The 14,209-nt window shown below is 43.5% G+C and overlaps 2 protein-coding genes across 10 annotated transcripts in view; one reads left to right on the top strand and one right to left on the bottom strand.

Annotated features, from left to right (window-relative positions):
* BRD9 (bromodomain containing 9) overlaps positions 1 to 2,159 on the bottom strand; it is a 56,245-nt gene extending 54,086 nt beyond the window's left edge. For all 6 annotated transcript variants that reach the window (XM_037889860.2, XM_037889861.2, XM_037889863.2 and 3 more), the window contains exon 1: positions 1,977 to 2,159. In XM_037889860.2, coding sequence (XP_037745788.1) covers positions 1,977 to 2,052 — 76 coding nt within the window. In that variant the 5' untranslated portion in view covers positions 2,053 to 2,159. The remainder of the gene's footprint in view (positions 1 to 1,976) is intronic.
* Positions 1,341 to 14,209, top strand: part of TRIP13 (thyroid hormone receptor interactor 13) — a 47,277-nt gene continuing 34,408 nt past the window's right edge. For 2 of the 4 annotated variants that reach the window (XR_005223916.2, XM_027821397.3), the window contains exons 1-3: positions 2,424 to 2,614; positions 5,657 to 5,759; positions 11,600 to 11,765. Coding sequence is in view for 3 of the 4 variants with exons in the window: in XM_027821397.3 (XP_027677198.2) it covers positions 5,668 to 5,759; positions 11,600 to 11,765 (258 nt within the window). In the remaining variant the exon portion in view is untranslated. Of the gene's footprint in view, positions 1,371 to 2,131; positions 2,263 to 2,423; positions 2,615 to 5,656; positions 5,760 to 11,599; positions 11,766 to 14,209 lie in introns of those variants that run through there. The other 2 variants (XM_043540356.1, XM_037889867.1) reach the window with 2 other exon arrangements.

Below are 14,209 nucleotides of genomic sequence, written 5' to 3'. Positions count from 1 at the left end.
TATACAGATGGGAGGATTTTACTATCAATGTAGGTAATCCACCTCCCCAAGAGGAAGTAGCTAGGTCAACAGAAGAAGTATTCCATTGCCTAGCACTGTTTACAGGTAGATTTTCACACCTGTGACTGATGTAGTTAAACAGACCTAATTTTTTAGAGTAGACCAGGCCTTACTTCTAAAACAGTAGTTCTCAAACTTTTGTACTGGTGACCCCTTTCACATCGCAAGCCTCTGAGTGCGACCCCCCCCCTTATAAATTAAAAACACTTTTTAGTATATTTAACACCATTATAAATACTGGAGGCAAAGTGGGGTTTGGGGGGGGGGGGGGTGGCTGACAGCTCGCAACCCCGAGAGGTCCCGACCCCCAGGTTGAGAACCCCTGTTGTAAAATCTCGAAGAACACAGTGACCAGACACAACCAGCTCAATTTACTAATTATTTCCTTTGTTTAATAAATCAGTGTTAAACGCAAAACATGTTTTAATAAAACATTTTTTCTTATATAACCAGCACATTTAAGACAATTTTTAAAATTAAAAAAATAAGATGCTTTTCGCGCATTTTAAAATGAATTCCAATATACATACCAGTACAGCCGGTCACAAATCACAAGTAAAAAGTTAATTTAGTAAATAAGAAATGCAACATTCACCATTTTCTAATAGAAAAAATGAAAAATTTAAGAATCTGATTAAATGTATGTTAACCTATATGATTGCTTAAATATGAAAAGATGTAGCATGTTGTCCTAGCTAGCAAAACAAAGTACCAATTTTAGCACAGAGCTATCTTTAGCTCTAAATCCACGTTTTAATGGTTACCAACCCATGAGAATCAACATTTCTTCAGAAAAAGAACTAAAATTACAAATGCAAAAACACAATTAAGACAGATGATTTAAGCCGAGGTTTCCTGCTTTCTGATTTAAAGCATGATTAAAATTGGTGATTTAAACTGCTCTGATTTAAATCAATCTACTTTGGAGTAATGCTACCCAACCTCTCCTTCCTTTCTTCAGGCTCTATCACCAATTAGTGCACCTGTTCTTTTAAATATAAGAGTCCAAATATTTTATGGGAAACTATTTTTCTTTGACCGGTGCAGGTAACTCATCAGCTCCCGGCAGAGCTACGTATGGGCATCGAACATAGAGGGAAGCTGGGCTAAGCACCTGAATACACGAAGACAGGTTTCAGAGTAACAGCCGTGTTAGTCTGTATTTGCAAAAAGAAAAGGAGTACTTGTGGCACCTTAGAGACTAACCAATTTATTTGAGCATAAGCTTTCGTTATGCTCAAATAAATTGGTTAGTCTCTAAGGTGCCAAAGTACTCCTTTTCTGAATGCACGAAGGCTTCACTTTGCCATGTTTGCGCTGAACCCGGGATGTTAGAGAGAGAAGGTGGGTGAGAAGAGGTTGCAGGGAGTGCGTGAATGGGGTGCTGTCCTCTGCTAGGGCAGGGCGATGCAGAGCCCCGCGGGGCTCTCTCCCTAGCGCACCTAGTACCTGGGGAAGGTACCGTATTAGTCAGGCAGCTGAAGGCGACGGTCACCACTTGGCTCCGCAGCCTGACGCGTGAGCGGGGCTCGGGGCTAGCGCCGGGGTCTTCAGCCCCGCCCGCCAGCTGCTGCCGTTCATCTGGCCCGTTTCTGCCCCTCCGTTTTCAGCCGCAAACCGCCCCCGGCGAGCAGGGCCGGCCAGCCTCCGCGCAGCCCGGGGAGAGCCCCAGCACCACGCGCCGCCCGCTCGCCCCGTGAGGGCGGCGAGGCCGGGGGAGGAGGGCGGCGAGGCCGGGGGAGGAGGGCGTCCCCCCGCGGCCTCGGCCCGACCCCGCCATAAAACAGGCGCCGCGAGTCCCCGCCCGCCCGCCCGCCCCGGCGGGCAGCGACAACCGGGGCCGAACCCGCCGCGCCGCCCGCGGGCTGAGGGGGCAGCGAGGGGCCCCGCCGCCGCTCCGTGCCGCCGGCTCTCACCGCTGTAGGCGGGGGGCGCGGCGGCCGATCGCCATTCCGCCTTCTCCGTCTTGTGCTTTTTGTGCTTCTTGCCCATGGCTGCCCCGCCGCGGCCGGACACAGCCGCCGCCGCTCGCCCCGCCGGAAGCGAGCCAGGAGAGGCACTTCCGGGGGGGTTTGTTGGCCGGGAGCATGAACGTCCGGGGCAGGGGGGCGGGGTTCCCCTCCCCGCGTTTTTCCAAAAGTAGCGACGGCAGCCGCTTTTCCTGCCCCAGCCCAGCCCCTCCTCGCAGCGGCGCGCGGCGCGGTACGTTGGGGGAGCGGGCGCCGGGGGATGGGCCGGGACGGAGGCTCCGGCTGCTGCCAGGCGCTCTCCGCGCTGGGGCCCGAACGGGCCCCCTGGAGCCGAGCGGCCCGGGGCCTATGGCGGGGCGGGGCAGCCCGGGCCGGCGCCTCCCTGAGAGAGCGGGTCAGGGGTGAGCGCAGGGTGGCGTGGCTCGGCTCGGCTCGGCCCGGCCCGGCTCGTCCCTACAGCGGCCTGTGCGGTGTCCTCAGGACCCGCCTGTGTAACCTGCCTCCGCGCCAGGCCCTGGGGCAGAGAGAGCATCAGGTTCGCACGTGGTGGTGCCTGGTCGGGTCAGCCCTAGGTTCCCGGCCAGGTAAGGGCGTCACTGCGTTGGCATGAAGGTCCTTGAGACTGGTACAGCTGGCCCAATAGAGGAGATAACGCGGATTAAATAATAGCCGATGTCTAAAGGCTGTAAAGCAACATTTTGCTGTTATAAGTGTGCCCACACAGGGGCTTTTAACGGTATAATTATTTCAGTGAAAACCACACCCCAACCATGTTAGCTGTGCCGGTAAAACTGTTAAGCGTAGGCCAAGTTTCACATGGATTACAGTGCAGATTGTCCTGTTAAGGGAGGCAGAGATTAACATGTTAGCTAAATCGTTTGTAAATCGTCTTTTCCTTAATGCAGACAAGCCAAAGGTGTCGCCTTTCTCGAGTTAATGGGCAATCTGTTCACTCAAGATGTAAAATCTAGGGAAGACAAAGACCTGAGTGGGTGTGAGTTCTACAGCAGAGCCTCCTGTCGTCTGTCTGCTTTATTTGTAAGATATTCAGGGTTGTTTGTAGCCATGTTGGCCCCAAGGTATTAGAGAGACAAGGTGGGTGAGATAATATCTTTTATTGGAGCAACTTCTGTTGGTGAAAGAGACAAGCTTTTGAGCTTACACAGACCTGAAGAAGAGCACTGGGGAAGCTCACAAGCTTCTCTTTCACCAACAGAAGTTGATCCAATAAAAGATATTACCTCGTCCACCTAGTGTCTCATTTGTAAATCACCACAGAGTCCACGCCTGCATTGATTCAGTCTCACTGGGTGAGTCTACGCTGCATTTTAAAACCTCCAGCAGCACGTCTACAGGGATAGACCAAGGAGCCCAAACTCCTGCCAGAGCCTGATTATCTACACTGCTGTTTTTTTAGCCTGAGCACAAGTCTACAGACTGTAGACTTGGACTCTGACATTCACTGATGTGAGTTTTACACAACAGTGTAGATGTACTCTCAGTACTGTTCTCAGATGTCCTCTTGCCAGATGCCATAGTTGGACTGTGCAGGGGTATGTCGTGGTGCTCTGAGTAGGAGCACAGGTATGGTATGCTTCAGCCGCAACTGCTGGGTGGGGCAGGTTATTTCCCCTTTCAACAACAGGGAGCAGCTTCTGTATTTGAAGAAGCTGCGGGTACTTGATGAGTCTGACAGAGGACAGTGCTTGTCAGTGTCGATACAAATTGATAACCTAAAAAAATTGTCATTTTTATTTACGCTTTTCCTTTTAAAAATTCATCTGTTTAAATCTGAAGTTATGACAATTTATGTTAAGGCCTAAACTTACTATAAGCTATTAAATAAATATTCTGTATGAATGTATAAATTCTAATGAGTCCTATGATGCCGCTTTTAAATTATCTACAGCATTCGGGGGGGGGGGGAAACTTTTGAATTCAACTGAAGCTTTGTGTTAGTATCAAATTCTTCCTTAAGTATGTATCTCTTATTTTTTAGTCTTTACAACAGAGCAAATGCTGGTGTTTACGTTTTTCCATGTGTAAGAATTTTCAGTTTCTGTTGTACAAAAAACAGTAACAAGTGTTGATGGGAAAAGGTATGAAAGGGAGACAGACTAAATTAGTCGTACAAAAGGGCATACGGATCTAATTCAAGGACTGTGTTAAGATCATGCAAGGTAAACAAGAAAAGTGTAGAACCAGAAACTAGTGAACCGAAATTAACATGTTGTGAACTAGGCCTAATTGGTGGACAAAATAATGAGGGGATGGACTGTTCCACCCACCGCTCCGTTTTTGGGTCCTTAAAGAAAGAGACTTTGGTGGGGCCGGGGAGGAGGGACTCTGGCTACTGGAGCTGCATCTTAGCTGCATCCCCACCATCTCCTGGGACCCCGAACCTTCATCCTAATCCCGAGAGATGTCCTGGCCAGACTGGGCCAGAGAAACCTGATGACGTCAGCCTCAGCTGATTCCAACTGAATCACAAACACCACCTGGGATGAAACAGGATCAGACTTTAACAAAAGTTCCAGCCCATCTCAACTGACTTCTTTTCTCTTCTCTAATAGGACAGTTGTTACCATTTTTTTTTTTTATACCATCTTACAAGACTCTCAAACAATGGGAGTTTTCCTTCTGAAGGCATGGCTACACTGGAAACTTCAAAGCGCTGCCGCGGGAATGTTCCTGCAGCAGTGCTTTGAAGTGCGAGTGTGGTTTTGCGCGAGCGCTGGGAGAGAATTATCCCAGCGCTCTTGGTATTCCACCTCCACGAGGGGATTAGCTCCGATCGTTGGGAGCGTGGCTCCCAGCACTCTGAGTCTGTCTACACTAGCACTTTAAAGTGCTCAGACTTGGTGCGCTCAGGGGGGTGATTTTTCACACCCCTTGAGCCAGCAAGGTAGAGCGCTATAAAATGTAAGTGTAGACAAGCCCTAAAATTCCTTTCCAAATAAAGGGAAAGAGAACAAAAAATGTTGTTAAATATGAAACCGTCACTTAATATTTTATATTTCAAATGCTTTAACTATTTTTTTCTTTATCTTTAATAAAAGGTTAAAAGAATGTTAATGGTGTGTTTGCCATGGTACTAAGCAGGCTGAGGTGTCTGTTTCCTGAACTCTGTTTAACACTGTTTAATGTTGGACAGTGACTGGGTTATGCTAATATCTTTAACCCATATATTTCATCTAAATTAATGCAACAGAATAATGAGTTTATAGAGCAGTTTGTAGATGTGAATTGCTACAATTGAAAGCTAACGTAATTCACGTAGAGGTGTGGACTGTGGTATAGAAGTTTGTATATGTTTGCCTGAATTTGAGTATCACTGCTTGAACTGTTACCCCTCTGAAAACTGTTTCAGCTGTTGTTACAAAACCCCTGTATTTTTTTTAATCTTTCTATCACTTTTTTTCAATTTATGATAAACAGCCCTCCTCCAGAAAGCATTATAGCCACAGATCCACATTCCCACTGGCGTTCCATAAGTATTAACTTGGCCTAATTATTATTAGAACAGGGGGCAAATTCTTTATCATTCTGATGTTTTCACAACTCTTCAAAGTAAAGGCCACTGGGGACACTTCTTTAGTAAACACTGTTGTATATTTTCTTTTTAGGATTGAATAAAATGGATGAGGCAGCTGGTGATTTAAAACAGGCACTTCCAAATGTGTGTGATTCTGTGCAGTTACATGTAGAAGTTCATCAGAAATCAAACAGGTTTGTTTTATATTGTGACCATTTCAGAGGTATATGAATGAAGTCTAACATACGTCACAAGAACTTAGTAGGTTTTCCAAAACACAAACTTCATTTCAAAAACTAGTTAAAGGTGGTTAAATACGTGTGCTTACCTATCACACCACTAACAAAACCAATTCGCTAACGAAAAATAAAAACTTGCACCAGCCATATATTAAACTTCTTATTCTTTTCAAGAAATGTGCATTTCACCGACACAAATTTAACTTTGACCTTGGATTTTATTTAATATATTTTTATCTTGATATTACTGTCTGAATATTGACAGTATTGTGATCAACTGCTAAATATCAACTATTAAGGATGTAAGTATTTTTTCATGAGAATAATATACACGTCTAATAACAAAAATCATGACATTGTCAGGGTGGTAAAATTACATATATGTAAACTTGCGTGTGAGGCTCGTTGTCTAAAGTGTTCATATATAATTTGATGGCTTTTTTTCTGGAAGAATGTTTATTTTTTAGAATAGTTATGATAGTCTATTTATTTTGGGTCAGAGTTAGTCTTAAATTGTGTTGAAATAGAACTTGGTTGCCAAATAATATATTGTGTTGTCTGTGCAAGATTTATGCAGTCTATAACTATTCATTTCCTAGCTTTTAAGTGCTTTGGACTTAAGTTATGTGACAGAACATTGTTGCTTAATAACTTTAAAGGTTTTTTGAAACCAAGTGTTTTGGCTTTGGTATTCTAGTTTTTACAGCTTTCACTTTTTCTTGTGAAGGCAAATTTAGGTTATTTTCATTTTAAATAAAATGGGTTGAACGGGTCATTAGATTGTTAAATGAAAGGAGTAAGTAGTGTTGGGCAAGATAATTTCTGGAAACAGACATCCATATTCGCTTAATTGTTCTGAAATTAGTGTTTTTAAAATCAGTGAAAATGTACTGTCTACAAGGGAGACATCACCTTAGTATGTTTATAAAGGACATGAAAGCAGTCCTTTGTTATGTACAAGCAATACATTATCTTAGTCTCTTTGCACTGATTTTTGAAGAATTTTTCTGTTCAGTATTGAAGAATTAATGTATGACTGGCTTCTAGACTACGTTCACTGGCTTTTCATATTCTCAATCAGCTTCAGTAATGGAGAATCATGCTATAAATAATAACAGTTTAAAAATTATTTTACTAGCCCTGCCCTGAAAAACTGCTTGTACACAAGCAAATGTAATAACAAACCCAGAATTCTATATGAACAGACAGGAAGGGGCCAGATTGGATCTCCCGTGCCAAGAGGCAGTACTGCTTTTTTTGTATTGCCAGTGCAATTCACCTTAAAGCCTCCCACATTCTCGGTGTCCAGATCAACCTGGTAGATTGTTTGAGCAGGTCTTTCACCAGTGACCACGAGTTGTCTCTGGCCAGATATAGACTTATTTTTCAAGCCTGTGGGGTTCACCCCGTAAACCTGTTTGCAACTCGACACAACAGGAATTGTCCTCAGTTTTGTTCATGTGCTGGTCATAGTCCAGGGTCTCTGGCGGATGCTTTCCTGTTGTCCTGGGAAGATAATCTCATGTATGCATCCTCTCTGGTTCTGCTCCTACCCAGAGTGTTGTTAAAAATCAAACAGGGTCATGCTTGCATGATCCTCGTAGCACTGGCGTGGCCTCATCAGTGTTGATTTTCCACTCCGCTGATTCTCTCAAGCAGGGCTCCAGAACCAGACCTGATCTCCTTAGACCATGGTGCCCCTCCTTCATCACAATCCATGTGCTCTTAGCCGTACAGTGTGGATGCTCCATCATTAATAATTTGGAGGAGGTCTGTTCAAGGGATATTCAAAACATTCTCTTGAATAGCAGAAAACCTTCTTCTAGATGTATTTACCCATGAAGTGACAATTATTTTCTTTGTGGTCTCAACAAAAAAGTGTTTGTCTCCTCCAGGCTCCAATATAACATGTGCTGGACTATTTGTTATACCTGAAACAGCAAGGTCTTGCCATTTGTTCCATCAGGGTGTACCTAGCTGCCCACTCTGCTTTCTACCTTCCATTTGATAATTATCCACTTTTCTCCAGTCCTACCTCACTCAGGTTTTTGAAGGGTTATATCTGGGCCAAGTTTAAATTCCCAAGTAGAGGATCCTTGCCCCTCATGAACTTAAACATGGTGTTAACAAAACTAATGGATCCACCTTTGAACCTCTGTCTACCTGTTTTTTGCTGCATCTTTCAGTAAAGGTAGTCTTTTGGGTGGCAATTACCTTAGCAAGGAGAGTAGGAGAATTGATACCCCTGGTGTCTGATCGACCATATACAGTCTCTTACAAGGACAGGGTATACTTACACCTTCATCCAAAGTCCCTAACCTAAGTGGTTTCTCATTTCCACATTAATCAGGCAATGTATTTATCAACTTTCTTTCCTAACCCTCTTCCTCATCATGATGAAGAGAGATGCCACACAGATGTTAGGGAGTATTTGTATTTTTCTTGCATAAGACTAAACCATTTAGGTCATTCTCATAACTGTTCATAGCAACTGTGGACAGGATGTAGGGCCTTCCAGTCTCATCCCAAAGAACTTTGTTGTGCATTTCCTTCTGGATGTGTTTGTGCTACAATATGGCCAGTGTAATTCCGACAAGCAGGGAGCTAGAATATTCAACAAGATTGCATGCAGCCTCTGTTGCTTTTCTCGCTAAAGTGCCTATACTGGACATTTGTAGAGCTGCAACTTGGTCATCAGTACATATTTTTGCATGTCATGGTGCTATTTTTTTAACAGTCTAGAGAGACTGCCAGATTTGGATGCGTGTGTAGTCCTTCCATCATTATTTCGGTAAACTGTGATTCCCACCTTTTGGACTGAACTGCTTGTGCGTCACCTGAAGTGGAATGGATGTGGGCAATCACTCGAAGAAAACACGTTTACTAACCTGTAATTGATGCTCTTTGAGATGTGTTGTGTATGACCATTCCATGACCCACCCTCCTTCCCCTCTATATTGGAGTCTCTCCGGTAAGAAGGAACTCAGGGGAGGAGGGCGCGCGCGCGCTCTGGCCTTTATACCATTGTGTAGCAGCACGAGGCAGCAGAGAGCTCAGGAAGTGCCCTGATGGGTACTGGGAACAGAAAAATCTCCGGTGCTAGTGCACTGGGTGTGAATATACCTTAAGTGGAATAAACGTGAAACATAACTCAAAGAACAATAGTTACAGAACCGGTTATAGCAGTTTTTCTGTGGTATATGACCATTAAGTTTCACACAAAAGTGTAAACATGTGCTTGAAACCTGACTCATTACTCCTGGGGGAATTCTGTGCCACTGCACATACAGAATTTGTGCAGAAATTAATACCTTTGCACAGAATTTCCTTTTCCTCCTCAGAAATGGGCTGAAAAGCTGCTGGCCGCCACGAGGGGCCACTGGACTTGGCAGAGCACAGCTCGCAAATAAAAGACACTGCCAGGGGGTGTGGGAGGGAGCTGGAGGGTTCCTGTCAGCTGCAGTTTTTTAGTACACCCTGAAGGAAGTAGGTGGCATGCAGGAATCTCCATACAAGCCTGGGACTCGGCCTCAGGCTGTTGCTCCCTCTGGATTCTGGGGTGGAGGTGTGGGGGGCAAATGTCTTGGTTGGGGGGGGGGCGGCTGGGGTCTGGGTACCCCGTAGCTGGGCTCTGAGGGGTAGGTGGTGTGTGCGAGTGTCTAGGCTGGGGGTGCCCTGCAGCTGGGCTCTGGGGAGAGAGGATATGGGTGTCTGGCTAGATTCTGGGAGGTGGGGGCAGAGAAACAAGAACTGGGTTGTCGTAAGGGTTTCCTTAACTCTCTCCTGGAGGAAGTTTTTTTTGTGTCCGTACCGCTACAGACATAGTTGCTGAAAGGTATTTTGAAATAAATTACCACAATAATTTAAACTGGTGTGATTATATAGTTAGTTTGACAAATAAAATATGCAGAATTTTAAAATACTGTGCACAGAATTCCCCCAGGAGTAACTCTTACGTCAAGCTGTTTCAGTGTAGCTTCTGCTAGTACTTTCTGACAACTGATAGCTTAATTTTTGGCAAGTATTAGAACTAGGGCTGTCAAGCAATTAAAAAAATTGTGTGATCGCTCAATTAAACAATGATAGAATACTACTTATTTAAATATTTTTGGCTGTTTTCTACATTTTCAAATATATTGATTTCAATTAGAACACAGAATACCAAGTGTATAGTGCTCACTTTATATTTATTTTGGATTACAAATATTTGCACTGTTAAAAACAAAAGAAATAGTATTTTTCAATTCATCTCATACAAATACTGTAGTAGAATTTCTTTATCATGAAAGTTGAATTTACAAATGTAGAATTATATACAAAAAACTGCATTGAAAAATAAAACAGTGTAAAACTTTAGAGACTACAAGTCCGCTCAGACAAACAAACTTGGTTACAATTTGCAGGCGATAATACTGCCTGCTTCTTGTTTACAGTGTCACCTGAAAGTGAGAACAGACATTTGCATGGCACTGTTGTAGCTGGCGTCACAAGATATTTATGTGCCAGATGTGCTAAAAATTCATATGTCGCTTCATCTTCAACCACCATTCCATAGGACGTGCGTCCATGCTGATGATGGGTTCTGCTTGATTACAGTCCAAAGCAGAGCGAACCAATGCAAGTTCATTTTCATTATCTGAGTCAGATGCCACCAGCAGAAGGTTGATTTACTTTTTTGGTCTTTCGGATTCCGTAATTTCTGCATCGGGGTGTTGCTCTTTTAAGACTTCTGAAAGCATGCTCCACACCTTATCCCTCTCAGATTTTGGAGGGCACTTCAGATTCTTAAACCTTGGATCGAGCGCTGTAGCTATTTTTGGAAATCTCACATTGGTATCTTCTTTGCGTTTCGTCAAATCTGCTGTGAAAGTGTTCTTAAAACAAACATGCTGGGTCATCATCCGAGACTGCTATAACATGAAATATATGGCAGAATGTGGATAAAACAGAGCCAAAGACGTACAGTTCTCCCCAAAGGAGTTCAGTCATAAGTTTAATTAACGCATTATTTTTAATGAGCATCATCAGCATGGAAGTATGTCCTCTGGAATGGTGGCTGAAGCACGAAGGGGCATACGAATATTTAGCATATCTGGCTCGTAAATACCTTGCAATGCTGGCTACGAAAGTGCTATGCAAATGCCTGTTCTCACTTTCAAGTGACATTGTAAATAAGAAGCCGGCAACATTATCTCCCATAAATGTAAACAAACTTGTTTCTCTTAGCAATTGGCTGAATAAGAAGTAAGACTGAGTGGACTTGTAGGCTCTAAAGTTTTACATTGTTTTGTTTGTGAGAGCAGTTATGTAACAAAATCTACGTTTGTAAATTGCACTTTTACAATAGAGATTGCACTACAGTACTTGTATGAGGTGAACTGAAAAATACTATTTCTTTTATAATTTTTGCAGTGCAAATATTTGTAGTAATATAAAGTGAGCAGTGTACATTGGTATTCTGTGTTGTAATAGAAATCAATATATTTGAAAATGTAGAAAAACATCTGAAAATATTTAATACATTTCAATTGGCATTCTATTTAACAGTACAGTTAATCGCGATTAATTTTTTTTAGTTAATCGTGTGAGTTAACTGTGATTAATTGACAATCGTAATTAGTACACTTTTTATCCTAGAAAAAGTCAGTATTTTCCATGTTCTGTTTATAAGCCCTTTCGGGGAAAGACCTTTTTAAAAAAAATATAAATAAAATCTCTTTGTAGGTGTATTAACCTTGCATGCTGCCAGGCATATCACTGGTGCTTAATAAATAATGTTGCTTCTCTCTTATTAGCACCTCAAAGAAAGAAGATATCAGGCTGAGTGTCCTAAAGCTGCTAAACAGACATAACATCGTTTTTGGTGATTACACATGGACTGAGTTTGATGATGGTTTTCTGAACAACAATGTGCAGTCAGTGTCAGTTGTGGACACAGAGCTAAAACTGAAAGAAAGACAGGTAACCAAATTTTTGTAAAGATAAAAAGGATAAGATTTTTATAGAAAAATGTTTTCAATTTGCTATTAAATCAGATTAAATAATAGTAATCTGTTTAATCAACCTTACTCTTAGCTTTAGCCTCCTGTATTCTCAGTCAATTATTTCTCATATTGTATGTTTTATTTTTGTTTCTTTCAAAATGGTCATAGTCTTGCATGTGTAAAACATAAGTCAGGAACCAGTACAGCAGCAATCACTGCACTGCAAAAGATGGATACAAATTTCCGAGAATTTTCTTTTCTTCTTCACAATGAGGCAAACAAGTGTGTGTTCTGTTTTTACATAGGAGGTGTATATCAACAGGCAAAAGACAGACATTGAGATAAACTAGCAGAAAACCACACATTTTAGTTGATCTCCTGGTGATGCAGTATCAAGCGCTCATATTTTCAATTAAACAAATCTATCTCTTTTGCTATGTAACACAAAATATAAGTGTTGCATGGCACAGCTGTTTTCAACACTTTCATTGGAGCAAAAAGATGGGGAAAAATAAGGTGTAATAAAAATAAATGTGTAGTAAAAAATGTAGTAACAAATCCTGAAAATACCCATACTTACAACCTGTTTTCCAAATATAATTCTGTGTGTCTGATTCTTTCATGAATTGACCAGAAAAGTAGTATGATTCTTCAGGTGACAGACAAAATGTGTCTGATTTCAATAGGTAAAACTATATTTACCCTGTCACATAATACTAGAACAATGGAACAACAATTATTGGAACAACAAAAATTAAAAGGCTGCCAAATTTAAAACTGGTAAATGGAAATACTTTTTATGCAGTAGGTATTTAACCTGTATAACTTATTTTCATAGGATGTTGTTGAGGGTAAAATGTGATGAGGATTCAAAAGAGTAGACATGTATACGAACAAGACTATTCATGATTACGATAGGTAGTATAAATCTTCCAAGGAGTCTAACCATCCTGCTGGAGCGTATGAGACAGCCACTCTTCTTGGGGAGTCTCCTCCATTTAAGACTCTTTAGACTTTTTAAAATGTCATCTGTATAAATTCAATATTTAAGTCAGGAGTGGGGAACCTACAGCCCACGGGCTGGATTAGATCCCCTGCTACATTTCATCTGGCCCACGGCAAGTCTCTGTGCTGCGAGCCAGAAGCCCCGAGCCTCGTCCCCCTGCGGTGCAGGAGCTGCGAGTGCTGGCTCATCCCTCTGTGTGGGGAAGCTGGGGTTGCCAGGCCATTAAAAGTCCCGTCAGCTCCCAGAAGCGACCGACTTGTCCCTGCAGCCCCTAGGAGCAGGGGCGATCAGGGAAGCTCCACATGCTGCCCCCGCCCCAGTGCTGGCTTGGCAGCCTCCATTAGCTGGGAACCGTGGCTAATAGGAGCTGTGGGGGTGGCATCTGCAGGCAGCAGGCACTGTGCAGAGCCCCCTGACATGGCGGCTGCTTCTGGGAGCCTCAGCGTCCTCCCCTGCTTCCTGCCCCCATTGCTCCTCAGCTGCGGAGGGGAGGGGTCACTGTACAGGGAGCTGCTCCCCCATCGGCCCATCCGCCATGCATCCTGACCTCCTATACCCGGACAGCCCTGCCACGCCTCACCCCGTACACCCAGAAACCCCCTAGTCCACCAGACCCCCTGCCTCCGGATCCTCACCCCTGCACCCAGACCAGCGCCTACTGAGCTCCCTACACTCAAACCCCCCCACCCTTTGCACCACTCTAAGCCCACACATCCAGACCCCCACCTCCCCAAGTAGCTGCACCGAGACCCCCCCGACACTCATATCCCTCTGCTGAGCCCCAACCATTTTCACCTGGAGCCCCTGCAGAGTCCCATTGCCCCTGTACCTGGAACCCCATACTCCCCCCCGCCCCCCCAGCCTCTGTGCATCCAGATCCCTCCCACACCTAGACCGCCCCTTCCCCTGCCCAAGCTGCCTGCACCCAGATTGTCCCACACAGAATGCTCTCACCCCACACCTGGGAAGTTGTATAACCCAATATAGAATAACTGTTCGTTTAATGTTCATAGAATTGTTACAGATTATTACATAATAGTTCCACTTCTGTCACAGCTCCCCTTTAGCATTTCAAAAAGTTTGTTTCTCTGTGCAGTAAAGTTGCACCAAAATTAAAGACTAATAACCAAGTGGGATTTTACTAAGAAATAATTTGCCAAGAATTGAAGGGAAGTGCATCTAGCTTTGCAAACAGTGTAAAGGGGTAGGGGGAGCAACTGGAGAATTTACTTTCAGTGTTTTACTTTGTTTCATGTTTTTCCTAGTGTCTGTGATTTATAATTAGCTGCAGTAGTTTAAGGGTTTAAACTGGAAAATAAACTAAAAACCCTGGGTTTGGTAAGCTGGTCAAGTGACTGCCTATTTGACCACGGTCAGATATTGCTGTATGTTCAGCAAGAATACTCTAATGTAGG

The sequence above is a fragment of the Chelonia mydas genome, chromosome 2 (genome assembly GCF_015237465.2).
Source record: "Chelonia mydas isolate rCheMyd1 chromosome 2, rCheMyd1.pri.v2, whole genome shotgun sequence".
NCBI lineage: Eukaryota > Metazoa > Chordata > Testudines > Cheloniidae > Chelonia > Chelonia mydas.
This window is presented reverse-complemented; position numbering and strand designations above follow the sequence as displayed.